The sequence below is a fragment of the Pangasianodon hypophthalmus genome, chromosome 23 (assembly GCF_027358585.1).
Source record: "Pangasianodon hypophthalmus isolate fPanHyp1 chromosome 23, fPanHyp1.pri, whole genome shotgun sequence".
Lineage (NCBI taxonomy): Eukaryota > Metazoa > Chordata > Actinopteri > Siluriformes > Pangasiidae > Pangasianodon > Pangasianodon hypophthalmus.
The window spans coordinates 8,642,071-8,669,660 of NC_069732.1; the positions used below are offsets into that span (position 1 = coordinate 8,642,071).

At 38.3% G+C, this 27,590-nt stretch overlaps 1 protein-coding gene across 5 annotated transcripts; it reads right to left on the bottom strand.

Moving 5' to 3' along the window:
- Window positions 1-204: 204 nt before the first annotated feature.
- On the bottom strand, window positions 205-27,590 carry tpd52 (tumor protein D52). Of its 5 annotated transcripts, none has more exons than XM_026929653.3 (7): window positions 27,431-27,590; window positions 7,741-7,862; window positions 6,352-6,500; window positions 5,937-6,038; window positions 3,698-3,739; window positions 3,423-3,471; window positions 205-3,349 (listed from the first exon to the last, which is right to left on the bottom strand). In XM_026929653.3, exons 1-7 carry the CDS (start codon window positions 27,447-27,449, stop codon window positions 3,227-3,229), a joined length of 606 nt encoding a protein of 201 aa, XP_026785454.2. In that variant the 5' UTR covers window positions 27,450-27,590; the 3' UTR covers window positions 205-3,226. The 5 variants fall into 5 exon arrangements, with proteins under 5 accessions (XP_026785454.2, XP_053084187.1, XP_053084188.1 ...); XM_053228212.1 differs by lacking the exon at window positions 27,431-27,590 and adding an exon at window positions 14,536-15,792; XM_053228213.1 differs by lacking the exons at window positions 3,698-3,739; window positions 27,431-27,590 and adding an exon at window positions 14,536-15,759.

Below are 27,590 nucleotides of genomic sequence, written 5' to 3' on the forward strand. Positions count from 1 at the left end.
CTTGTGAGTGATGCGTAACTAGTGGATGTACATTTCAGTAAGTCTTGATGGTAGGACAGTGTTCAACTCTTTACTGTTTTTACACATTCCAAACTTTTAATGTAACTGAAAGTTTTTGGAGAATTTGAAAACTCACTATCCCAGTTATATGACTCTGTAATCACTTAAAAGAATTAAAAAAAAAAAAAAAAAAAACGCTGAGAATATAATTATTGTGCTTTATTCAGGAGTGGACACACAAAGAAACAGACAGTTGAATTAGGAATTTCCATCTTGAATCAACTACACTGTGTGATTTAGCTTGCAGAGAATGAAAACACTTGTTAGAGATGCACACGCAGAGCCTTGCGGGGAAAAAGTTCATTATCAGTAGAGGACACCTGAGCTGTAACTATGGACAGGACTTATTCTGGATGTGTAACTTCACCCAGCAGGTAATCTGTTAAACAACACCATTAATAACTAATATCCAGGGTAAAATTATATCCTAAAAAATAGAGAGGCTTTTTTTTAAAACTAAGAAATGTGAGCTATACAGACAAATATCATTGCTGCTGCATATGAAAAGATTTTACAACAATTTTACAAGACAAACTGAAAAAGTCATGTCCATACTTACAAATTTCCTATGAAGATAAACACTACATTGCAATACAGCAGCTTCTGAGCAAGAGCTTTTAGTGTTACAGAGAAAGAAATGCCTGCCGGCCCAAGCCTTAAACAATTATATTATCCTCGACTTTATTACACACTTTATCATCATATGCATGCGTGAATTTCTAGTTATAACCCAAAATAATCAATATTACCTGATACTCTTTTCTTTGTTATTAAAAATATTGTCTAACAACCAAGGAAGCCAAGGCAAACCTGTCCATGTGTTGCATTTACTCTGAGATCTGTCTTTAAGTATTTCATTTCCAATCTTTGTGTTGATTCTGTGAGGCTAGAATTTAGACATAAAAAGTTAATAATGATAACAGTACAAAGCTAAAGTGAGTTCTGACCACATTTGTTCTATTTCAACACCCAAAAGCCAGAAAGTTTATAGATCATGTTTACATGCAAACATGCCTTATTTTTAAACTTCTACAGAACTCAATTTTTAAGCAAAGCCAGAACCTGTGAGATAAAACTTAGAGCTAGTTGCACTTGTTAGATTAGTGAACATGTTCTGCTCAAAGACCTCAGTAATGAACGGTCACAAGCTGCCAAATGTATGACTTTGTTATAGTGAAATAAAATGACTTTGCAAATGAGTACCACAGCGCTGTTCAATTCCTGCTTCTGACTGGACAGTGTTGATTAAAGTTCTGTTACAGCAGCTCTGACAAGACAAACCACGCGTTTATATTAATGACCACTGTCAATACATCATCATCTCTATAGTAACAGTGTAGACAAGGAATTGTATAACAGAAGCTCCACATAAATGGAATAAAAAAGTGTGTAACTGTTAACATGGTAAAGTTGCTGTGAGGAGACGTCTTTTTATCATTTGTAGGAGTCTCTAGTGTCGGCGCTCTGTAACAGTAAAACTCTTAACTAGGTTTTCCGATGCAGGAAATTCTTCAGGACGGAGTGCTTCTCAGTACAAGCTGCATATTTTGTTTTATTAGGTTCCAGAGAGAAAAAAAGAGAGGCTGATGAGGAAGGGACTGTTTACAGCTGCTATAAGGTGAGTGAAAACAGCAACTAAACTAACATATTTCAGACGGTGAAAAAAAAAATTGAAGTGTAACTATAAATGGATAAAAAGTACACGTGGTTCTTTGATGAATAAAAAAATGTAATCATCGGCAAATTGCTATGTAGTAAGAGGAAAAAAAAAAACAGACAGGAAATGCTGTAATAGGAAAATGAACTACAAACTCAACTTTGCGAAGATAACAGCATCACACTGTCCCAGCTTTATTGTCCTATAACAGCATGCCCTGTTGTGTTTTATTCCTTACACATCATACCATGTGTCCACTCCAAACAGACATGGAGCTACATGAAGGAATAAATGGGGATACATTTTTTTGTGTTCAGATTTGTTTCATTGTGAAAATTGTTCTAGTTTTTATAACTATAACCATAATGTTCCTTCATAGATTTGGTAGACTCTCATTTAATGTCAGCTATTACTTTCTATTTCTCTCTCTATAAATTCTGAACATAAACAATTCTACACATAGCTCTGAGCATTAAAATGTTTTCAATATTTTAACGATTTGTTAATATATAAACCTGTTTTAGTTTAAATATATACATCCTATAGAGTTTTGACTACTAGTATCCAGCATTATTCATCTAAATGACATAAAAAGTGTCAGACAAGGCTTCTGTTCACAAAACGTTTCACACTATATTTTTTGGCATTTGTATTATTAAAGACCAAGAGGCAAAACCTAAAGGTAAATCCATAACACTCATAGAAAAAAAAATATTGCCTTTTTCCTGAAATGTTGTAATTTGCTATGAGGTACTAAACAGTATGAGACACCATTTAGAGTAGCCTAAGTGCTATTCTATGGCAGTGTTTTGTTTAGAGGGAAATGTAATTAATACAAAAACATAATATGGAAATTCATAGCTGACCTTCTAATGGCAGCTATTTGTCTTTTACAGCAAAACTGCATATAAAAAGCATATATAAAGGTCATCTGTGGGCTGTGCTACCAGCGTAGACCTCAACCCCTATGTCACTGAACCCATGAAGAGCACACTGGCCTTGTTTGTGTGTGTATACGTGTTAGGGTTTGGAGGGTACGGGGGTTTTGGGGGACGAGAACTAAGTAGACAAAAAACAAAGGTCAGAAGTCATATACAAACTGTGTGAAGCCCCAAGTCTTCATTCATCTCCACCTGACCCGAGATCGGCTCCAGTGTCGGCCTACCACATGTTCTGGATACCAGACTCATGCAAACATTCAGAAGGTGAAATGATGGCGGTTAACGGAACTCGGAGGAACATGAAAGCATGTAGTGCGAAAACTGAGAAATGAGTGGTTTTTAGAAAACCGTGGACTCGTAAAGCTCATCTTTCTACTCTTCTTGCGTCCACCATCTAAACATGATGTCTTTCCTATGAACACATTCTTTCCTAACTAGTTTGAGGGAAAGAAAGTGAGCACAGAGCATCAGTTTTGTTTTTCAGCTAAGTATGATGTTAGGAGGGAAGAAGCAGAGGGGAGGAGGGGTGGAAGAAGGGAAGAGTGGAGTGAAGTGAAGAAGCTGCTCCTCAGTGTGGTTCTGGAGCCAGGACAGTCGTCCCGTCGGGCTGCTCAGCCACCGGCTCTGCACTCGGCGTCGATTCTGACTCAACCCCAAGCTCGGTGGATGATGCAGTGGGGCTCACCTTGGTCTGTGGTAACATCTGCCATTATTATACAATTACTGACTGTAGCTTAACTGAAATGCCATGCACATCATCTTACCTTTAAACTCTCCACTTTCTCCTCAAATGACTTGAAGGTGGGAGTGTTCCTGCAAGGCATCAGGTATAGCTGGTATTAAATACAGCCTGAACATAGACCATAAACAATGTGGCACACATTTTGCTGTCTCTTTCACTGTGCCATCTAATAACCCGTGTTCTAGCTAAGAGAGACAGAGAATACAGACGATTCTAACCAGCCACCCCTCTTGGAATAGAGTCACTCCTAACACACAGGCCTGCGAGCGAGAGCGAGAGCGAGAGCGAGAGCCTTACCTCATCACAGGCATGCTAGTGGAGTGTTGTATGGAGCGTATACTATCAGTCAGCAGTGAGGAAGAGCAGAGAGAGAGGGGTTAGACAAGTCATACAGCACTGATGATGTGAGAGAGAAATAAAGCTCACAGGACATGCACATACACTCCTTCACATTCAGAATAAAGATTGGGGTGGACAAAAAGATTGTCTCCACACTTTTCATTTTTTTTATAGTTTATAGTTTATTTAAAAAAATCCTAATTATTATTGACTTTCACAAAAAAGAAGTTATTTGGTATGTATATTTACACAAAACATGCTTAACAGTGCTGTGACACGCCTCACTGCTGCAACTACAGCACGTGCTACTCGTTCTGAATCCCACATCCTGCTGCACCACACAGATCTGGTTTTTACTAACCGGATTAATTGTCTTGCATTGAGGACCTATGACCTCTTCAGAAACAAGAACACGCAGGTATGTGAAAACTGTCATGTAACTCCCATGATTTCTACACACACTCATCTTGTGGTTAAACATGTTGAGAAAAATCTAAGGTGCTCCAAAGACACGAATATCTCTTATGTGATGTGGATGCAAAGGAAAAACATAAAATGCTGCTTAATGACATACTGACTTTTTGCTGAGAGTGCAAACACGATGTACTACCTCAGAGACTATATCCGAGTCACCCCTACACAGCCATTTATATACTGATTTGTGTCTGTATTAATGCACCTTAACTATCTAACACACCATACTTTATTATATTATGTTAGCTACCAGCTGTTGGCCTAATCAGTTATATTTCTGAGAAACAAAACTGGGAAAGCACATTAGAGCTTTCACTTATGACTTCTGATTTCACTTTAGATGAAGATGCTGATTAAGCTTTACAATGATTGAAGCTTATTATATATTATTATTATGTACTTAATATTATTTTATTATATTATTTCTAAAATGGATTACAGCATTAGTGGAAAGGTTTATTTGTTCTGGTTAGAGTACATAGACAGAGGAAACAGAGAACAGAGTACACAGGAGGATTTCGACATGTTCATCTAGAGGAACGGTGAATCAGCAGCATGGCCAGCTGGAGATCTAAGAGAGGAAGATCAAACCCGACTCACAGGGTTTTATACCAGACTCAAGAAGTTTATACTGAGCTTAAACGTACTCAAACACACTGCATGGAGTGACAGATTCAGACAAGTGGGTTTTGTTTTGGAAAGTTACTGAAATCATAAGAAAGAGAGAATATGAGGTAGAAGTGGAAACATCCAAGATATACAGCAATTCTACTGTCAGTCTGACACCTCAAACAGATACAAATCTGTAACATCCAAATATAAATGGTTATAGAATATCAGTCAAATACAACTCAAACCATCAATGATTTAAGTTAAACTTAGAAACCCATGCACAAAACAAACAGAATGAGCATGCATTAACGTCAACATGCTACTTTAGAGAACATGCAGTAAATTCAGTTCATAAAAGGAACCACATGCACAAACTATATCTATAATAAATATAAATACTGATAAACGCGTCATCCGAAACACCTCGCACAGATGCGATTATCTTACCTAAAGGAATTGGAAAATGACTGTAAGCTGTAAATGTCAGACTGCATTAGCAAACAAACAGTAATGAAACTACCAGCTAAGATTTTTATGGTTTGTGATTCAGTAATTTGTCATTAGGTTTAATATAACACTGTGCTCACACTAGCAAGCCACAAAGAGTCAGGCAACATTTTTCTATGTCAGTGTGCATTACATATACGTGAAAAAGTGCATGTGACACAGTGACAAAGAGTAAAGTGACAAAACCTAATGACTGGCTCCAGTGAATTCATAAGACCAATGTGGATTGGTCTCTCTACTCTCACAACTTTAGTATTCAATCAATCATACAGTCACTTACTTTCCGGAGATTTACCATAATATAAAAATATTCTAAACAAAGCTAACACTAAATATGTAAGTATGTGTATGTTTTGGCCAATACAATATCAGAAAGGAACTGGACACAAACGACAACAATAGCAGTTGTTACACATGTCTGCAAGCTACTTGTGCTTGCTAGTGTGAACACAACGTTATTATTATGAAACGTATCAGTGAACTTAGTAAGTTAGTGAGTTGATTAGTGACTGTTAGTAACTATGTTTTTCTTATTGGTTACTAGAAAGAAAACAGATGTTAGTCTAATCTAAAGATGGCGAGGTGTCGGTTTATTCTGTGTTACCTGACATCCTCTAGCTTTCTGCTGATGGCTGAACCCACACTGGAGAATGCTGCTGTGGCTTTCTGGCCAGCTTGGCTCAGCGTTTCTGAGGTCCTCTTATACCTACGTACACAAGGCAAAAAAACACCAGGAGACTCAGAACCACACCAATGGGACACATGGCTGTTCTGAAATATTTTCCTTCTTAACAAGAACAACGCCTCAAATCAGCCGTATTCCCACAAAGCAAACTAATTAAACAAGCATTAGGATATAATGGCCTCTGTGCGGTTCAGATTGGAGGCAGAAGGATAAAGATGGTGCAGGATGCAGGGTGTATGATGCAGTGACAGATGGAGCTGTTCCTATAGCAGCAGGAGGAGAAGCCCACAGGGCACAGGTGGTTACGGGGCACAGGTGGCTACAGGGCACATACGCTGTGGATGTAGTGACTTCCTGCCAGCTCCTGCTCAGGTTCTGCTTGAGCTCGTTGAATGGAGTGATACCCAGCTTCCGCTTGATCTCAGCCAAGTGCCTCTCCTTGGAAGCCAGCACTTGAGTAAGAGTCTGGATTTCCTCCTCCACCTGCAGAGTACAGCAATCAAAAGCTTACCTACAGATTTTGGCTGCAGGGTGCAGGATTATAATTACAAATGCATCTAATTTAACAAATGTTAAAGCCTGTCAACATGGTTCAGTATTTTTTTTTTTGTGATGCTAATGATCTGTCAGTTACCGAAGGTAGGTTTTATATACACACGCGCACAAACACACAATACGCATAGACTCGAGTATGGTACAGGCATGTCCCTACCAACTTTCTGCCCCTACAAACATTTAAGTAAGTAATGGAGAGTAAAATGGACGATAGTTTTGCCTCAGTCACTTAGGGGCTGTCACTTTCTTTAGTGATACTCAGTGATTGTTTCTCGTAGGTTAGAAGCTGGTTTGAACATTGTCCTTACAGAAAAGGAAAATAAGTTTGGATGGACGTAACTAGCTAGCTAGCTGACTTGGTTGGAATCTGACTGAGAAATTGTTCATTTCTATTTTAGTGCTTAAAAGGAAACATTTCATTTGCCTTATTTGATCAAAAGACATTCTAGCTAGCTAGAGACTAGCATCATTCTTCCGTTTGCAAACAACAGTAACTTCAATACTGAAGCTGTAGATAAATCGAATAATGAAAATAAGTTGTGGGATTGACAGAGTGCCCTGTCATCGCACTGTGTATACAAACAATGTACCCTAGTTGCCACAGAATATCCATAATGCACTGTTTTGCTTGGTTTTATTCACATACATCTTCACTGAGGAAGAGAGTGATGACTTCCTCAGACTTCTCTCTAACATAGAAACATAAAGAGTGGATTCATTGGTTTGTGAAGTCATTTCTACAGACATATGTTTGGTTTTTGGTTAGCTCAGTTATTTAACTGTTACTGGTTTGATACAGAGCAATCCTGTGGGATGAAAATCGTTTATTTCAGTCACAGGTTCTGTTCCGGATAATAGTAATTCAGTGTAGTGAACAGTGATTCGGTTACCATTTCTAACACAATGTGTGTCTAAAATTTAACTCGAGTACAGATCTGCCCCCAGGCTTTAAAATTACAGTGTACACTCTCAATTACTTACAACTAGGTCAGTAAGAAAGACTGACATTGAGTGAGGCTATCAGTGTGACCTTGAAAAGAAGACATATTGCATCCACTAATGGCAATCGTCAGTCAGTCGTCTCTCCTCAGCCCAGTACTCCATCCAAAGCGCAGAAAAACACAATTAATACTAAGTAGCATAGACGAGCATGTTAAAGACTGCTGACCTTCACCAGTTCACTGCGTAGCTCCTCTTGTTCCTCCTCAGTAAGGGCTGTGTCAGAGGCGGGCTGCACTGTGCCCGCTGCATCTTCCCCCACTTCTGGGATGGAGTCTGGTCTCTGAGCACCTGCAGACACACGTATATGTTGGAAAATGATAGAAAACTTTGCACTACTTCGTGCTTCGTAAAGGCTCTGTTTTATCTGCTTGCTGTTCGATTCTTCTCAATATCTCCAATTCCACTGGATTTAACTCTAAAACACGGTCAAGAATCATGGACTCAAGATGGGCTATAAAACAGCACACAAGAACCAGCCAAAAAAGAGCAACAGAGAGCCCTGGAGCTTCAGGTTTTCTTTCTGAACATGTAATTGTACACAATTAAAATTAGTTTGCTTGGAATAAACTGTGTAATGTTTTTTTTCCTGCCCACAAAAATACCAGTAATGGCCTAGAAGCACCTCTACACATTTACCCTTGTAAAAAAGAATCTATCAATATAAATGAATTTGAAAATTGAAAACAGCCATGTCAACTTGCTATCTTAGCTCTTTAACCTCGTGGGATTTCAGTATGGGAGTCCTAGTTTGGAAGTTTGAAGCTCGTGGAGTTGACATTGTTTTGTGATTGGCTCACGCAGCAGTGCGCTGTGTTGTGATTGGCTCAGTGGTCTTTTAACAGATTAGGATAATATACAGTGCTATGCCTTAATTCTTTCGTTCACTTGTTGCCTGCGCCTTGGGAAATATTTTAGTTTTTAATGGAATAAGTCTGTATAATTTATAAAAACCCCATACAAGCTGTTGTCTTTACTTTCTACTAGGTGGATCAGTCCATGTGAAATTAACATCCTGCATTATAGAAATTTTTGGCCATTCAGGAATTTAGCTTTTCTTTCTTTCTTTTTTTTTTTAATTGCATTTTTGAGTGCAGGAATATTGCAAACAGAAAAGGATGCCAGTCCTCCAGTTCTCAGCGCAACCTTCGATATACAGCATCAGATACACACCAGTCACAAGATTAGATTAAAAAATTGGCCTTCAAATGATTGACAGTTACTCAAGTACAGACAAATAAGCGTGCACATGCAACACACACACACACGCACAATTCCACTTGGACATAAGGCATGTTTCCCACACACACGATTCCACTTGGATCTTACTCGGCATGTTAAAAAACTGTATTTGGCTAACAAGGGACTCCTAAAGCTTGCTGTATATCAGAGGTGAGGCAGGCGATCCAAGTGGCAAAGCAAAACATTTTTCTATTTCTGTTGTTTTGAAACAAGAATTGTTCCAAACTAAAGTGATGAAAAGAATTTAATTTAAAGATCTGTTAAAAATACAATGCCTAAAATCGATATACTTAAGTGGCATGGCTTAGAAATATAACACCAAAGTGCACTCTTAAATGGCTGTAACTTTTGACCCCTATAGAGGAGGACCCAGTAGGGCATAGCCGTGATCACTTCAGAAATGTACCGCAGCCTACGTCTCAGCCACCTACAAGACGTCTCATCAGTGAAAAGTGCTCCTGTTTGAAAATGTGGTTGGATGTTTGTGCTGTAAGCTGATTACAGAAAGAAACAAACAGACAATCCAAGGTTCCCACCTTAACCTCCCACCACATTCCACCAATCCTGCTTCATAAGCAAACTCTACCTCCCATTCCTAAAGCGTGAGAAAAGCAAGGAGGGGAGGCACAAAGTATAAACAGTTATCACTGACACTGCATGCGGAGAATAAATCTAAAACATCACACAACTCGACAAAACTGAGATAAACTGGTGATTTTATGTCCCAGTCCATCTTACTCCAACTGTAACGATCAATTTTCATGTCAACAAAAAGCCCATATTCTGTCTCAGCACTAACAGTCTTTAAACCGTTAAGGCTTTATAGTCTTAAAAGTATGATATTAAGCACAATAGGTTTTAAAACAGGTGATAAGCTTTGTTTTCATTCTGCTCATACGTTCTGTCATACTGTTCTGCAAGACACACCTTTTTTCGCTACAGTGACCTACTTTCTGATCTCCACCCATTACTCGACACGATACTGCTTTTTCATTGCGTGAATTTCTTAGCCAAGTTTAGCTTTTTGCATCAATGTATTAGATGCCTGACATGATTTTTTATTTTTTTTTAAAATACAATATAAACATTGTTTGTAAACAAGATCAGGACAACTGTTTTACTCATCACACTTTTGGAAGTGCTAATATTTAGCTTATGTCGACCTGGGACTGCATGATGATGGCTAAATGATATATTTTTTTTAAATGATCATTTTGCTCAATACTGGATCCACAATTATTCAGTCAGTGTACAATCACTGATCACTTGATTAGGAATGGCTTTACACCTGCTCATTCATGTAATTATTATGTATAATTATCATACATGCAACAGGTTACAGTAGGCACAGATTTACCCAAATCTTCAGCTCTCCAGATTGGGTGAGCCTGTGCCCACTGTAGCCTCAGATACCTGTTCTTGGCTGACAAGAGTGGAACCTGATGTGGTCTTCTGCTGTTGCAGCTCATCAGCCTCAATGGTTGTAAAGAGTTATTCGAGTTACCGTAGCCTTCCTGTCAGCTTGAACCAGTCTGGAATTTCTCCTCTCTCATCAACAAGGCGTTTCCGCCCGCAGAACTGCCACTCACAGGATGGTTTTTGTTTTTCTTACCATTCTGTGTAAATTCTAGAGACTGCTGGGTGTGAAAATCCCAGGAGATCAGCAGTTTCTTAAATACTTAAACCAGCCCATCTGACACCAACAACCATGCCACAAGATGACATTTTTCTGTATGATAACTGCATGAATGAGAAGGAGTGTTCCTAATTATGTGACCAGTGAGTGTAAATGTTTAACACTATATACATTACACGTTATAAGCCTTTATTACTTGTACTTCTACTTGTGGTAAACTGCAGTACTGCAGTAAAATGCACCAGAATCAATTCAACACCACCGAGCCATCCAGGTGACTACTGCAAATAATTAAAATGATTTAAACCATGAACTTGCTTTCCTGCTTGATCCTCTTGCAACCTGCAAACCTGGAACTGGTGCTTTAGATGAATCTCATTTCACAACCATTTTTTGCTAAAGGTCTGATAAAAGGGTTAACAAATGCTGCCAGCATCATGAATCACACCGAAAATGTTTCAACCAATTTAATGCACCACATCCACTCAGTGGCACAAGTAATGACCTCCAACTCTCTGTATAATCATGTAAATCCTGTTGCAATTCTGTTAGCAGCCTCCACTGCACTTGATTTCACTAATTAGCATTTAAATTAAATTCTATTCACCAGACTGTGCATGTTGATAGAGGTACGCTCTTTATAATCTATAATAAGCATGTACAATCGGGACAGCAAGTGATGTCAGTTCAGTTCAAAAAGGTTTTAGACCATGTTTGCTAAACAGGTCTCTCATATGGCTCTAAAATGGCATTAAAAGGCAGGTTAAGAGTCTTGCTGAGTGTAATGATTAGCAGCACAGTGAAGTCACCAGCTGGTCGGCATGTGGGTCTGACAGGAACTGCCAGCACCAGAGCTCAGTCAACCTGCAACACGTTTATTCTCCTCATTTCTTCACTAAGTCACATTTATTTTCCTTTACATTGGTGATGTGCACCAGACCATACATAACCTTTCTGTCACTCACATATATAAAACTTTCCAATATAAAACTTTCAGGAAATTAAGCTTTTATTATTTAACATAATCTCCAAATATTGTATTTCAACAAAACTATATGGAATAAATACATCTCTTTTGCTAAGCAGCTGAAGTTAAATAAATGTCCTTTCTGGGTATTTGGGGTCAGAGCGTATTTTGTGTGGCAGTCTGGGAAAATCCTTCGGATGTCATTATGGCTGAATTAAAAAAAAAAAAAAAAAAAAAAAACAGCTTACAAAATGATGAAAGATCAGGTTGTGGCCCAAATTGTAGTTGTTTTGTTTTGTTTTGTTTTGTTTTGCACATCACATACTTTGATGCCTCTCCTTTAAGAAAACAAATATATTTTCCCAAAAGAACTTTATTAACTTTCTAAACCTTCTCAAGAGGTCATGTTAGGTAAATAAGGTTACATGGTAGGTAAATAATATTTATCAAATCCTAATTAATAAATAAATTGCAATTGCGGCTCCCAAGTGGCGCAACAGAAAAGCTTTCACCCTATCGTTCAAATCCTAACAATGCCACAGCCATCCGTGACCGGGAGTCTGAGGCCCTGTTCACAACTGCTATTCACATCCATCTCGGATGATCCGATCGCAAGTGGAAAGCCGAGACGCACTCCTATGGCCACTTGCGTTTGGATTTCATACGCCATTTCCACTAGAGGAAAGGTGTCAAGCACATTTATTACAGCAGTCTTCTGCTGCATTAACTTTCAGGCAGAAATGTCTAGTGAATCCTGTTTTATGTACATGTACACTGTTTCAAACTCCTCGCTCGTGTGGTCTGCTAACGAAATTTATAAATGAACAGCAGATGAGACGACAAAAGAAGCTATGAAAAGCAGCAGCTTTCGATTCTGCTGTTTCAGCCACACTACCCTGCAGAATGCTACGAGCGCACACTAGAAGTGCAGCGCAGAGTTATCATCAGTTCAGCGCAATTTCCAAACAGTCTCACAACGATTACATATTTTTCAGCTCGGGCAATGATGCAGTCGATTAGTTGGTCCTTCAGTGTTGTCCGGGACGCATCGAGGCGCATTTGCGTTCACACTACAAATGTGATGTGGCCATATGCATCCCAGACCAGCTCCGAACGTGGTTTGAGTGACTGTATCACGACGTGTCTATGACATGCATTTGAGTTCACACTAATTTCACACATGTACTTAGTGCTGTCCACGTGGGATCTGACCACTCAGGATGCATGTTAATGCCAGGTGTGAACAGGGCCTAAAGGGACAAAATAGATGGCTGGGAGTGATGGCATACTATTTCTTGTGTCAATCACAGCGACCCTTGCCAACCCGTGGGCTCATGTATGCAGAAGAGGGTGGATTTATAATAGATAGATAGATAGATAGATAGCAGTTGCTTTTAAACAATGAGTGTGTTGATGTCTTTCAGTGAGACATATTTCAGTTCAGCAAAGCTTGTCATTTCCAAAACAACACAGCAATAATACATAGCACTGTATAAAAAAAATTCCACAATACGTAAGCTTTTCTCAGGCCACCACACATTTTATGGTGTGCCTACTGAAGTGTGTAGAAGCCTGTCGCAGAGCCCAACTCTGAACACTGGTAACCCCCTTTTTTCACTGAGAAGGTGTTAGTGCTGGTTGCCGTGTCTGATCTGGAACTGTAAAAATCGTTCTGCACTTTTCTTGGCAGGAAAATTGGTCTGGTCTGGAACCAAGAAGCAGTAATTTCATTGAATTAGTCTCGCAAGCCAGACTTCTAGTATTCTCTCGAGTGTCTAATACTTTTCAAATTACATTATGTGGCCAAGTTCTGCCTTTCACAGTAAGAGGCTATTTGACTGATATGGTAGATGACCAATCATAGACCTTTTTGTTTGTAAACACAATAAAATATGTTGTAAATTAAATGATTAAATTATAGTATTTACTCAGCACAATTACTTCAAAAAAAAAAAAAAAAAAAAAAAAAAAACCTTAATAACTTTTACCATAGAATTCGGTTCAGCTTTTGCAATCCAATGACTATATCCTGCTCCAAAAAGCTCAGAGCAAATCAGATTTCAACCTTCCTGATTTTGAACCTTGTGGCCAGAAAAGTACAAAAGATATCAGATGCTCTGTAAACCGTGGGCATGGCCCATGCAGTCCAAAACACCTACATCTGAGAAGAATCTTGAATTATTCTCATGAACAGTGGGAAATGTTTTAAAGATGTTTCTGTTTCTGAAAGAATTAAGAAACAATGGTTTTGGTGGGATAATGCATAAGAAGCTATACTTACAATACTAGAAAAATTTGCTTTGAGTAGCTACCCACTCAGATTACACACACGAAAGCAACAAAATGTGTATTGAACATAATCATCTTCTCTGGCAACATTTTTCTATTGTGTTTAGATGCTGAATTATATGATTTTGGATGGTAAAATATTCATCAGAGATAAACTTCTAAAAATATATATAGATATAGACAGAAAGTAACTAGAAAAATAAGTAACTAAAAAAAAAATATGAAAAAAATCATTTTGTGGTTAATTAGGTTAATGTCACAGAAAACATAAGAGAAATTTACCTGAAGTTGATTTGTTCCAAGAGCATTTTAAAAAAGTAGCAGTTACTGTCACCCTTACATTTAGTACTTTGCAGTTAGAGTCTTTTGCAGTCTTCCTGGTGAATACAGAGCAAGCAACCTGAGACCACTCCTCACTACTGAATCTGTCCAGATCCTCCAGGGTCCCAGGTCCCCTTTCTGCGATAAGGTTTTTCTTTTCTAACAATACCCTCATAAAGTTTCTACTTCCAACATTTTCTCACTGTACAATTAAGCTTCTTTTTTTTTTATCTCAGCTTTACAATGGGTGCCAATAATTCTAGAAATAACTGTATGGGAAAATTGGGGTCTCTTAAAGCAATTAGAATTTATTTAAACGAAAAAAACAAACAAAAAAAAAGATAACATGCCAACCAAGTTTCAATAAAGAGGTCCCCATAGTGTATCAGTGCAACTTGGAAACACGAGAGAGTGGTATTTTTCAGTGTCCTCAGTAACAACATGCTGCATGCTGAATACCATGATCGCACAGTCAGTGATCTGCACATGCGTGACTACACACAGGTTACCTCTGCATGGCAGTGCCGGTGAGCTGGGTGGAGTGAAGCTTTCTTTAGGGGACAAATAAAGGTAGTTGGTGTTAAGCCCTTGCTCAAAACAGAAAGGAGACACATATTCCTCCGTGGGATCCATCCTGGAAATCTCCGAATGATGACTGTTCACGCTGTGAATGGATCATGTGCCCCGGGGCTGCTTCTGCCTCATATGATGAACAGGCCAAGATGGGAAGCTAATGATTTAGTTTTCTGCTGCGTATCGTTTGAGACAGCTAGCAAAACTGCAAACCGAAGGTCTCGTAAACAGCTGAACAAGCATTGTTATCTTCTACTGGATGCTGCTTCATGCCCTTCCCCCTCTGTTTCTTGGCTTCCAAGATAAATGAGGATCCACTTGTCTGTTGGTCATGTGACCCTGTGGAGATGTAATCTGCAGTGACCCAGATTACAACTCTAATCCATCTCAAACTGCCTCTGCACAACACAGTGATGTGTGCTACCATCTGCATGCACCAGTAAACACCAAACATAGGGTCAGCTGAAGGAAATTTCAAAATAGGTCCAAAAAACAGTGTACAGTTAAGTGAATAAGTAGTCCCATGTGTTGGCTGCCCAGAAAGATAACTTATTAGGCTAAAAGTGGTAGCTTATATAATTTAATAAAAACTGTTGAACAAGGGGGCTCACGGGTGACCCAACAGAAAAGCATTTGCCCCATCACTGGGAAATCGTGAGTGTGAATCCTGACAATGGGGGTGATGGAGAGCAAAACTGGCTGTGCTCTCTGGGTGAGAGGGATATCTGTCTCCCCCGTCACAGAGACACTAGCCAATTACAGACGTCTGTGAGCACATGTATGCAGAAGAGGGCAGACAGCACTTCCTTCTGAGTGTGTTCGAAAAGATGTGATAGGTAGCTTCACATGATCACCCTCATGTGTTTGCCATTATGGTTCATGCAACAGTATACCCTGTATTTTGACACTAAACACATTAGTAACTAATTAAGACCAAATTATTTATATTAGCTGTGTGAAAACATGACCAGCAGAGAAACTTGTTGCTTCCCTGTTGAGTGCACTAGACTTTACTGAAATACAACATGCTGATGCTTAAAACGGGTATTAATGGTTAGTTAAGCAAATTTTTATATTGTTACAGTGACATTATATTTATTATTAAGTTGTTATAGATATTAGCCTGCTCATTTGAATTAAATTGGTTTAATACAAACCTTAATAACTCAAAACAATCAGATCTATAAATAAACTTGGACCTAATGTGGTCTGTCAGCGGACAATTCAGGAATAAACAGCTCTGTGGCTCTAATATTAAAATATTATTGTACACATTTAAATAATGAGCCTAATAATTGAACAGCTGGATTATGTATGTAAAAATGTAAGTGAATGAAGGTCTGCGAGATAGATGGCCTGGGAAATGAAAAACAAGCTATATCAAGCTAAACAATCATCAAAACATTTCCTTTACTTCCTATTACTAATTTTACCAAATTTAGCTCTGATGCAGACTTGCCTACTATACAGCAGTATAGCTACATTAACACTGCAATTTCCTAAAGCATTACAGCATATAAGCTCATCTCAAACACACCTACACACCCACACACCCAGACACTGATGGCAGTAATAAGCTGGTGCTTCAGCAGAGTCGTTACTGTGTGTGGGATTTTACACACCCGGATATTTGCTTTTCAGACAGGTCCTTGATGGCTCGCTGCCAGATCATGTATTGCTCAGCTTTCAGATTGCATAACAAAAGACATGTACACATACACACATGTGAAAATAGAGACTGTGACACACCCAGAGTTTTATCCATCCCTGTAGAAGCCTAATCAAATCTGACTGTAGAAATCCTTTCCCAGGTATGAAACTGAACTGCAGGTCTACCACTTTATAACAAGCCCAGACACGTGGATTATGATTACAGGAGAGGCGGTGAGGAAGAGAGACAGGAATATGCTCAACTTCTTCATTCGGGGCCAGTTCTGCTTTAAAGAAGAAGTGAACATCACATGAGGAAGTCAAGCACAATCATGCTATTGTTCCCGATTAGTCTTTACTCTCACAGCAAAAGCAGCCAATATAATGTAATATACCATAATGTAATATATGTCTAGCATGATATCTGTTCCCTTTCAGATTTTCTTAACATTTTTTAAACACTCGCATACAGTGTCCACATTATACAGCTATTTTTGAAAACTGAGTTCTTACCCCACACAAACAGCATATTTGAAAATATCTCTGGCCACACAAAAAGCACATGAGCATGCCAGCCCAGTGATAGTACGTCAACAACTGATATGTCAAATGCCTCAAGAATAACACCGAGACCAGGTGTGCTGAGCAGCAGATAAGGTGAAACATGGCCAAGAACAGAAACCGATTCATATGTGTGGACTGACAGTGAGGTGGTGTTTAAAGATACACTCGTATACAAAGTGTTCATCCCGGTCTTCTCCAAAATCTCTATTCAGTGTACACTTTGTTTATATTTTTAAACTGATATGATTTGCCCGTAACTCTGAACCTTAAAATAGTCCTTCTCTACGTCATCATCATTTGCAAATAAACAGTAGGCCTACCCCAGGTTCTGAACAAAGCTGGTCACATATCAATCCAAGGCTACTAAATTGATTCTTAGAGTGTATCGTAGCAGATTCTGTGGTATCGTATGATATGAGGGTGTAATAATAAAACCAAGTGAAATGTTTCAAGCATGTTATTAAATAAGAAATTACAGACCAAAAACTCATAACCTGGTCATCAGCCATGATAGACAGAGTCATAGTACAATCATAAACACAAGAAAAACAGCGAGGGGCGTGAGCAGGATCACGCATTTTCAGAAAACATCCGTTTGTCCTGTCAGAGTTTTAAAATTTCTGCACCTTGGAGGGCATTTCTGAAAAGCTTAATTTTCAGTGACCACTGTTTTCATGTGGAGGCCAAAATGCAGAAAAATAAAACTACTCAAAAATATCTGTATACGTGAATACTGACTGAAAAGAAAAAAAAAAGAAAAGTACAGATGTCTGTGGATAACCCTCTCTCCTGAGATTCGTATGACTTCCATTTAGATCCACTCAGGAACAAAGATGACCCACAAAAGTCTTAATAAAGCACAGTATCTAATCAATTAGCACATTATTCTCAACACGCCTTATCACATGAGTTCCCCAAAATGAGAATCATGGGATGTGATGCTTTCCATCCACTCAGGCTATCTGAGGTTCGTAGCTGGAGGCTTGGAGGTCGTCCTGCGACGAGCCTTCACAATGTGACTGAAAGGTTAGCAAAACAAACAGATCTCAAACACACCAACGCATTTGTGCCTATTACTGGCTGAACAAACTAAAATGAGGTGCAAAATCTGAAACATGATGATCTAAAAACAAAATTGACAGTTCCACTTTGACCACATGTTCATTCGGTCTGTGTGTAATAAGTCAAATATTTTAGGAAGTCTCCAAACAGTGTCCCAAAATGATGAGTATAACTCAATCTCAAATCTGAGGAGACGTCAGAACTGAGGAGAGGAGAACTGTCAAAAGTAATGTGTGTGGTGACCTGGGAAAACCCTTAATGTGGTCAGATTTTGACAGTTCTACTACATAGTTCTTAAAATTCCACACTTTCTTAAACTAAAATATTCTCTTTAGCATGGATCTCAATCAGAAGTTAAGTTCTAGCAGAAATGTGATAATGAGGAAAAATCCAAAGCGCCTATCTCTAATATTTACACCCTAGACTTCTTACGGAAAAAATAACATTACTGCCAAATTATAAAGAATTACACGTTTGCAATAGCGTGACTGATAAAAGAACTTGTAGAAATATCCGTCACCTTATTTCACAACCATGTAATTGGCTGGTAAATTTAATTTCAAGAAATTCTGACTATGATATTGAGATTACTTACACACACAGACACACACACACACACACACACACACACACACACACACACAGAGCAAGAAGGATTGAAGAAGCAACTATGCAAGTGCCTTGAAGTCAAACCTCTCATATACATGTACATTTATCTAATATTTCTTAGATTATTATAAAACAAATGAGATTAAAGCTCTCTCTACACATTTTTCATACACATTTTTTAGCTTGAAATAATCTTGATCCTCCTATAGCATAAGTTAACTGTCCACATACACTCACAGTCCACTTTATTAGGAACACCTGTACACCTGCACATTCATGCAGTTATCCAATCATGTGGCAGCTCAAGAGTTTCAGTTAATGTTCACATCAAACATCAGAATGGGGAAAAGATGTGATCTCTGTGACTTTAACCGTGGCATGGTTGTCGGTGCCACATGGGCTGGTTTGAGTATTTCAGAAACTGCTGATGATCTGGGATTTTCACACACAACAGTCTCTAGAGTTTACACAGAATGGTGCGAAAAACAAAAACATCCTGTAAGCGGAGGGTCTGCAGGCTGAAACACCTCAGTGATGAGAGAGATCAGACGAGAATGATCAGATTGGTCTGAGCCGACAGGAAGTCTATAGTATCTCAAATAAGCACTCTTTACAACCATGGTGAACCGAAAAGCATCTCGGAACACATAAAACATCAAACCTTGAGGTGGATGAGCTACAACAGCAGAAGGCCACATCGGGCTCACCCAAACTGGACAGAACTAATCTTCAACTGTCCAGTTTGGGTGAGTTTGTGCCCATGACAGCCTCAGATTCCTGTTTTTGGCTGACAGGAGTGGAACCCGATGTGGTCTTCTGCTGTTGTAACTCATCCACCTCAAGGTTTGATGTGTTGTGCATTCTGAGATGCTTTTCTGCTCACCATGGTTGTAAAGCACAATTTTTTGAGCTACTATATACTTCCTGGCAGCTCGAGCCAATCTGGCCATTTTCCTCTGACCTCTTTTATCAACGAGACATTTCCTGTCACTCACTCAGTGTTTTTTTTTTTTCTCCGCACCATCCTGTGTAAACTCTAGAAACTGTTGTGTGTGAAAATCCCAGGAGATCAGCCATTTCTGAAATATTTAAACCAGCACTTCTGGTACCAACATCCATGCCTCTTTTTCATCATTCTGATGTTTGATCTGAACATACCCAAAGCTCTCGACTTGCATTTGCATGATTTTATGCACTGCACTGCTGCCACATGATTGGATGATTAGAAAACTGCAGGAATGTACAGGCGAACAAGTGTTCCTAATAAAGTGGACAGTGAATGTATATAGGCATAATAACCATTTATTTATTTTAGAATTACATTTCATAATAAGAAATATTAGATAGGTTTGCCTATTCAAGATATTTTCACTAGCCAAAGGTTGTTTTTTACAGTGCCATCTAGCCTTTCTAAACATCCTCAAACATTGTAGTGAAAGTGCAAAATCAGAAAGCGAATCCATCTCATTTACTCATTTGACTGGACAAACATAAAACAATGTAATTGCATTCAGTCAAATGTTCGCAGCTCCAGCACAGAGCAGAAACCTGAGAGTGGAATTTTCCACCTGCAGGAGTTCAAATGGACTCGCTGGTAACTAAGGGCAACTCCGATAAGAAGCCATGGGGTTGGTTCTCATCACAGCGGCACACAGTAACACACCACTAAGCAGCGCTGATAAAACACAATGGCTGTGTTTACATTTCTGCTCATGTTACAGTGAGGCGTTGAGTCAGTACTCTGTTTTGGAAGGAACTGTGCCTCGAGTGTGAATGCTTTAAGGTGCATGGATTACTCAGATAGTCATGATTGCTACAACTTTAGAAATACTGGATTATGTAAATACCTGAAGCACACGGCTGTTTGCATCAAGCTGAAACATGTAGGTGCATTCCAGGTTCATAAAAAATAAAATGAGCTGGAGTGCACAATGAGCTGGAGGGGAAGCCTGTGTAAAAGCCACACAAGTTGAATCAATCACGTTATTTGCCATGCGGCGCAGAGCGTGGATAGCTTCCACATCTGATGCGGATCATGCCACGGTTCAGTTGAAGACCACAGTTTTTGAGAGGACCAAGAGTCGGCTCTCTGGACTTCTCCCTGGCGTGAAAACAGCTTTCACTCTTCATCAATCATCATGAACTCAGGGCTCAAACAGCACAAAGTCCAGAAAAAAAATGCAAGTGTAAAGGTGCTTTCACATATACATCCCTTAGCGTGTTTGAATCGAACCCTGCTGTGTTTTCTTGTTTGGCGAGAACACAGCAATCGCACTCGGGTGTGAACCAAAACAACCAGGAAGTGACCTGTACATGCCGTGTATATTGGATTGCAGGCAACATTTTGGTAGATGTGAAGTCCATGAAGTGCAAACAGAGGACAGAGCTGTGACTGTAGATGTTTGGACCATCAAACAAAAAGAGAACATAAACACTGGATGCACTGCACAAAATAATTTTAATGTATTTATTTATAAAATTATCACCATTTATTTAGAGCCAGCTCCATGTTCTCCATGCTCAGGTGAAATCTGTGATTTCTACACCCACTTGGCAAAGATTTGTTCACCCTTTTCCATCTTCATATTTCTGACCAATGAAAGAAAGAGTTTTCCGAGTACATTTTCAGCCCTACTATCCACGTAGCCACTTGTTTTGCTATTATGCAAGCCACAAAAGTTTATTTTGAGGTATCTGGTGTTTGAGATATTATGATATTTAGAAAATAAAAAATACTTCATGCATCATGATTCTTTCTTAAACAATATTGTTTTAACGAACAAAACACAATAATCAGGCTTAAACATTCATGTTTAGGTTTATGTTAATTTTTTTCATAATTGAAAAATACCAACAGCATCCAAACATTTCTCATTAAAAGTATATATTAGAGAATATGAAATGAATTTTTGACTAATTTTTTGTGTGATCCTATAAATGCTTATAAGACTGACAGGAGAATTTGGCTTACAAGAAAGGTGTTGGCGGTTTATCCAGTTATGTTTAGTAGTTTAGGATTACACTAAAGTGGAATTTGCTTCGTTTTTAGCTTTTTCTTGTTGTCTTTACAATGCTCAGAAATATAAACTCTAATGATGCCCATGATAAAAGGCTGTCAGGTATTAATAAAAGACAATGAAAAAACTTTATTATGATGGATAATGTGTTTTAATAGCATCAAGCTGTTACTCCTATTCTAGGCTATACATGTGTCCAGATTCACAAAAAGTGCATCACAGAACACCCGGAATCAAACTCGATTTATTAAATGCCTAAATATTCCCATCGCTTCTCTAGTAACAACTAAAACATGGACTTGTACTGTGGAGGTTTTCTGTGAGGAGACATTTATTTAGCATTCTTGGAAGGAGTCTCCAGTGTCAGTGCTTTGTAACAGTCAGATGTAAAGCTGTAACTGTGTTTTCCAACACAGGCAAGTGTTCAGGAAAGAGGAGTTCACACCTTCCACTTTCTCTGTAAAATGACAAGCTGCAATTTTTGACTTATTAACTTCAAGAGGGAGAAAAAAAGAGAGGCTGGTGAGGGAACTACTGTTTATAGCTGCTAAGTGATAACAGGAACTTTAGTGTTTTGCGGATGTTCTACAACATCAAATATAACTACGAATGGATAAAACATAAGATGTGTCATTCTTTTATGAACAAAAATATGTTTATGTCGGCAAATTGGTACAATTTGAAGAAGAATATACTTCAAGATGTGCTGTTATAGGAAAATAATCAACTTTGGGGTGGTAACAGAAACTCTGCTATGTTGTGCCACATCACACCACTTTGTTGTTGATTATTTCCTGTTATGTTTTATTCCAAACACATAAGCCAGGAAGAGGCAGTTAAGATTATGAAAATAGTAATCGTGTACATTTTGCATTATTTTTTTCAGACTCCAGTGTGATAAGATCCAGGATGATAAGAGCACTGCTGTAATTTAGTGCAACTAATTCAGATTTAATTCCAAAAGACCTCAATGACCTGAATGTAGTGTTAGAAAGGAGAAATACGGACTATATAAAGGTCCATGGTATCAGTTCTATAAGGCAGCGTATGGTATTTCTGGCACATGGCTTATGCGTTTGAACACACAGCAGCTCTTCAGAGCAGAAGCTTTGATAATGAGGTGTGAATGCTGCTGATAGAAAGCACACATTCTGAACAGTATACAAATAAAAGTCTCCACCTTGATCCTGCAACCTGCTGTTTAAATAAGATGAAGCTCCCTGTGCAGCGGCTGCGGTGACACAACTCACGAGTATGCAAACATGAGGAATGGGCAGATGGCTTCTCTGCACGACAGATGAGGGCAGGAGGGAGACAATCTAGCTAGGAAGGCTCATCAAACCTCCATCACTGACAAGAAATATTTTATTTCAGTTTATTGTTGAGCTGTTCTGAATGCTATTGTGTGGCAAAAAGGAAATCTTAAAGAAATTTATAAGTTGGCTGTTTGACTTAACGAACAAGATGACTTATTCAGTGCTACTCCTTCATCACTGCCTACTGATGAAAAAATGATCATTTTGCTGTCTTTGTCCAACGAACAATAATAGAAATATGAGGCTCTCCCTTAAAGGTGCAATAGTCTAGTTGAACCACTGTAAGCTCTAGGGGAGGAGCTTTGTTTTCATGGGCAGGAATGGGGGCAGGCTCAGGGAGTAAAAAAAAAAATCATTCAAATCTTTTTAACTCCACCTACTTAACTTTAACATATTTTGACAAATCTTACCTAATGAACCTTTAAAATCTAACAAGCAACTGCTAGACTGCAGATAAAATCTATACAGCAAAGTAAACTGGTAGGGAAATGGTTAAATTAGTACTGGGTTTGGGATTAGTACTGGGTTTCATACCTCTGAAAATAATCGCATCATTAGAGTCAGCACAAATAAACATAAATAAACATCTCCTTACAGAAAACTTCACCATATCAGTGATTACAAGTCCCTGTGGATGCGTTGTTACTACGGAAACGAGAACGTATTAGAACGACTGGCTGCTTTTATACAAAATTAATCAACACCTTCTGACCAATCAGAATGGAGAATTCAGCAGCTGTCTGCTGCTTCTTAATTTGCACCAGAACCACAAATTAATAGAGCTAACACATAACAGACGTTCTTTATCTGCTATATGTGTGGTATTCTGACAGCTATGGTTTCCCCTTTAAACTGTCGGTTGTTATATATTTTATTCTGTATTATTATTATGTACTATTTTATTTATGCTTTTAATGTTTTTTTTTTTTTTTCTTTGACAACTCTGTAAAGTGACCTTGGGTTTCTGAAAGGCACCATATAAGCAATTATTATTATTATTATTATTATTATTATTATTATTATTATTATTCACACCAGACATGCCATGGCCAATCGATTACATGTGGGGTCAAAGCATCAACTGTGTTCACTTTTGGCTAATATATTACTCTCCTTTCAAGTGATTCTGTTCCAGTCATCCATACAATGTCGAACAGTTTCACTGCAACCACCAGAATCAAAATCACTGTGTGTAAAAACAAAATGCCAAAGTAAGCGGGATCTAATCTGATCTGACTCTGATCTGATCACACAATACATGAGTCTGATGATTACAAAAAAAAAGGCATGGATGGGCACAAAGTGCTTCGTGTAGTTTGACCACTCGGCAGCCATCTTGGTTACTGTCAGTCATACAAGAATAGGACTCGAATACTCGAATAGGACATACTTACAGCTGAGGTCATAAGTTTACATACGCCTTGCAGAATCTGAAAAATGTTAATAATTTTAACATTTTATGATACTGAGATCCACCTTTTCACACTGAGGACAACTGAGGGACTCGTACACAACTATTACAAAAGGTGCAAACATTCACTGATGCTCAAGAAGGCAACATGATACATTAAGAGCCGGGGGGTGTAAACTTTTTAACAGGATGATCGGTGTAAACTGTTATTATTTTGTCTTCTTGGAAACATGTAAATATCTTATGTAACTTCTGAAGGGCAATACAAAATGAAAAATAAGATGTTTTAACAAAATAATAACAATTAAAACCAATTATCCTGTTCGAAAGTTTGATCCCCCTTATTTTTTTTTTTTTTATTATTAACATTTTTCAGATACTGCAAGGCGTATGTATGACCCCAACTGTAAATATGTCATATTCGAGTAGATAGGAGCCTGGTCTTGTATGACTGGCAGTAACCAAGATGGCTGCCTAGTGGTCAGAGTACAAGAAGCACTTTGGTTGTGGCCATCCCTCTTTTTTTTTTAAATGATTAACATTTTGCGGATTCTGCAAGGGATATGTAAACTTATGACCACTACCGTGTACAGCAGTCTGACAAAAACAGCGTAAAAATCTGTTAAAATCTGACAAAAACAGCGTAAATAAAGTTTCATCTTTGCCTCAAATACTCTGGAAAAAAAAAAAAAAAGTTCTGGTTGCTCCAGCTACTGCGTATGCACTTTTCTCCCTAACTGCCAGTGTAAAGCCCCTACATCTGCACATGCATCAGTGTGATAATCTCATCAGAACAGCGTTTTCTGGTAACGTCCTTACCAACGTGCGTCATGTGCAGCCCCCATTCCTATTTTAAGTGTCTCTACTGTCTCTGACGCAACAAAGTTTCACACAGTTATTTACAGACTTGAGGTTAGTTTGAAGTGTGGTGACCTCAAATTCTAACTTACATCCAAGTCTGTGCAAAATTTACCTTAATGCTGTTAATCATGCATACAGTACAGCAATCTTACAATTAATGTGATTTCAAAATGAGCAGGATTCAGAAATCAGCCTACAGTAAAGTTCTGCGAATGCAGACTCACAAGGGGTCCAAGCATTATTGCAGCTCTTTCCAAAGAACAGCTGGACTGTAGCTGGACAGTAAGTGTTGCATGAAACTGTGTTCTGCCAAAAATATATCTAATCCTGCAGTAAGCATAACACCAAACTTCTGACTTTTAGTTACTGTAAAATATATCATGATACATGATATTCATCATGATATTCCAATCAAATACCGCAGCCCTGTTATGAAAAACTAAGTTCTGATGAGGTGAAGGAGGGAAAGTGAAATGACTGGTACAAAAACTCATACGTTGTCTGCTACAGTGTGTAACAACTGACAGAAAATAAAAGCTTGACATTTGACTATACCCATAATACACAGAAAAGCGTATTATGTTATTGTATTGCAAATAACAATATTATATCATCATATCACCCCCAGATCTAATGTGACCAAAAATCGAATGCAGATTACACACACCCAAAGTCACTCATGCACTTCCTGTTAGTTTGTGCAAAAGAATATACAATTTGCTCCAACTCAGGCCTAAACGACAGACAGAGTCACTGAACACATGCATTACATGGTACACTTTTTCAGGAAGCGGAGGGCGCTCTCAGAAAAACTGCATCTTTCCTGTATCTGAAGGTGGAGTGCTACAATCACATCTTTTGTACCTTTAGTATGTATATTGTACCCTGAAAGGAGCATGTGGCTTTACTCAAAAAAAATAAAATAATAACTAGTAACTATGGTTACTAGTATGTACCTTTAAATCATGCATATTTCCAGGTGAAAGCTACATATTAAAGGTACAGGAGATGTAACAGACAAGAACACGTACACTTTAGTACTAGTTTTGAGTGTGCTGTGTGCAGATCAGCTGTCACCTTAGTTAGTAGTAAACTGCACGAATAGTTAGTAGTAAACTGCACCATTCAGATATGACAAAATAATATCGATATCATCATCAATTGTCACAATACTCTTTTTCTAATATGTCATAGATATCATAATATCTTTTTATTACATTTTTTTAAATAATTACAAACTGACTGGAAGCAATGGATGTGATACTAGAATTTTGTGCTTAAGCTTTTAAACTGTACAACGTGAACATTGTTACAGATTTTTTCCCTCCATTTTTTCTCCTTTTCAGTGTAAAAAATGAAAAAATAAATGTATTTTTGTAGACATTAAATAAAATATTACCCAACTGGTTTTCTAACGCAACAATACTGTATTGCTGGGAAATTGTTTGCAAACGTGTGTATCATGATACGTATCCCTTATCGTAAATATATCCTTTATCATAATGTCTTCAGAAATCATGATATGACATTTATGTCAAATGGCCCACTGCTAGTTCCTAGGCGACACGGTTTGCATCTTTAGTACGTATTTTTATTTGGGAAAGTGCATGTAGTGTACCTATAAAACATTTAAAAGTGAACTTACGTCCAGGTATGTAGCTTAATTTTTTTAAAGTAAAAAGTATAAAATGTAATGCATGATCTAGTTTACAAGCCTGACTTAAATGACTAAAAGTTTTTAAACAAAATGCACATTCATGTGCACAAACTATACCTTTTTGACAGTGTGTTGTTTGTTGTGAGTGACACCAAAACAAGTGACTCCAAGAAGTTAATGGTCTCATGATAAACTGCTGACTGATACTGGACTAATTCAAAGCTAAAGCAGCAGAGGTAAAGTAAAAACATATGGATTTCAATACAAGCAAACAGTGTTGATGTTGTTGCAAAATGTCAGATGAATGCAGTGTGAACTTTCTACTTTTAACTCTTATAATGTTATTCAAACAGCTCAGTTAACTGTTTTTACATGCAGAAGTTAACAGAATTAACCTTCCTGGTGAAAGAGTTTTGAAACTTCCTTCCTTGGTACATTCAGTTAATCCTGCAGTTCCTCCTGTCAACGAAAACACTGAAAAACACACTGAAAATCTTTACAATTCTTCATTCTGACATCTTCACCTGGAAAATGGAGATGGTTGACTAGCTAGCTGGGTTCAGCCCCATGCTAGCTACACGCAGCTAACTTCTCATAGAAACAAACAAGCCACAGCAGCTTTTCTCCATTTCTCACGCAGGTGTACACACGAATCAGTTCACAAATTCACTTTTCATCACTCACCTTGTTCGTAGTCCTCCATGCTTATGTGAACTCCCGGTAGAACACTTATATTTTCTCCTGTCCACAGTGATTTTTCTCCTCAGCAGCACTTTGGAGCACTTTGGAGCTGTGACACGCTACAGCTGAGGCGCGCGCGAGAGAGGTGGGGTCGCATGTGACG

Excerpts from the sequence above, each read along its gene's own strand:
- tpd52 (XM_053228212.1), bottom strand. The coding sequence starts at position 14,659 with ATGGATCCCACGGAGGAATATGTGTCTCCTTTCTGTTTTGAGCAAGGG. Across the intron at positions 6,501-7,740 it reads TACGCAGTGAACTGGTGAAG|GTGGAGGAGGAAATCCAGAC; the intron begins GTCAGCAGTCTT and ends TGTACTCTGCAG. Across the intron at positions 6,039-6,351 it reads GAAGTCACTACATCCACAGC|GTATAAGAGGACCTCAGAAA; the intron begins GTATGTGCCCTG and ends TTGTGTACGTAG.